At 42.3% G+C, this 1337-nt stretch overlaps 1 protein-coding gene across 1 annotated transcript in view; it reads right to left on the reverse strand.

The window, feature by feature from the left end:
- CATSPER3 (cation channel sperm associated 3) overlaps window positions 1–104 on the reverse strand; it is a 7903-nt gene extending 7799 nt beyond the window's left edge. The window contains exon 1 of the mRNA XM_015563394.1: window positions 38–104. Coding sequence (XP_015418880.1) covers window positions 38–104 — 67 coding nt within the window. The remainder of the gene's footprint in view (window positions 1–37) is intronic.
- Window positions 105–1337: the final 1233 nt, after the last annotated feature.

Here is a 1337-nt window from a genome sequence, read left to right on the forward strand (position 1 = left end):
CAGTCTGAAGCCTGGTGCTAGGTTTGACCCAGGATACTTGGGAAGGACTGACTGACCGACAGGCTGAATGACTGGATAGGCCCCAGGATGAGGCAACACAACATGCTAAGTACCTGAATGCAAGGTTTCCCAACGAAAAGGTCTCAAGAGTCTTCTGGCCAAGGTGAATATCCAAATTTCCGTATATAGGTGAAAGGCACATCTACTCATATTTATTCCACTTAATCACATACTTACACACCAGTTAACTAATGTTTCTAAAGAATATTCTGCCTTCTTTCCATGTTCATACTTTATGAAATAATCTTATTCAAGTTCTTATGCATCTACAATTCCAGTGGCTTTATATTTACTAAAAGGCACATCTTTCTCTTTCTTTTTCTTTCTTTCTTTCTTATCTTTTGCGTATCTCAACTTTTTTTTTTAATATATTTTATTGATTTTTTACAGAGAGGAAGGGAGAGAGATAGAGAGCTAGAAACATCGATGAGAGAGAAACATCGATCAGCCGCCTCCTGCACATCTCCTACTGGGGATATGCCCGCAACCAAGGTACATGCCCTTGACCGGAATCGAACCTGGGACCTTTCAGTCTGCAGGCCGACGCTCTATCCACTGAGCCAAACCGGTTTCGGCTCAACTTTTATTTTTTATTTTTTTTAAATAATTCTTTATTGTTAAAAATATTACATATGTCCCCCCTTTCCCCCCACTAACCTCCTTCAGCCTACCCCTGCCCCCTCCCCTCTACCCTGGCCTTCAGCACCCTATTATCTGTGTCCATGGGTTATGCATATATGCATACAAGGTTTTTGGTTGATTACCTCCCACCCTCCCCCGAATTCCCTTTAAGATTCCACACTCTGTTCCATGCTTTGAGTCTCTGGATCCACTCTGTTCATCAATTTATTTTGTTACTTAGATTCCACATATGTGTGCGATCATGTGATACTTAATCTTTTTCTGACTTATTTCACTTAGCATGATACTCTCCTATGTCCCCCCTTTCCCCCCACTAACCTCCTTCAGCCTGCCCCTGCCCCCTCCCCTCTACCCTGGCCTTCAGCACCCTATTATCTGTGTCCATGGGTTATGCATATATGCATACAAGGTTTTTGGTTGATTACCTCCCACCCTCCCCCGAATTCCCTTTAAGATTCCACACTCTGTTCCATGCTTTGAGTCTCTGGATCCACTCTGTTCATCAATTTATTTTGTTACTTAGATTCCACATATGTGTGCGATCATGTGATACTTAATCTTTTTCTGACTTATTTCACTTAGCATGATACTCTCCAGGTCCCTCCATGCTGTCTCAAAGGCTAAGAGATTCTTCT

Source organism: Myotis davidii, unplaced genomic scaffold (assembly GCF_000327345.1).
Source record: "Myotis davidii unplaced genomic scaffold, ASM32734v1 scaffold471, whole genome shotgun sequence".
Lineage (NCBI taxonomy): Eukaryota > Metazoa > Chordata > Mammalia > Chiroptera > Vespertilionidae > Myotis > Myotis davidii.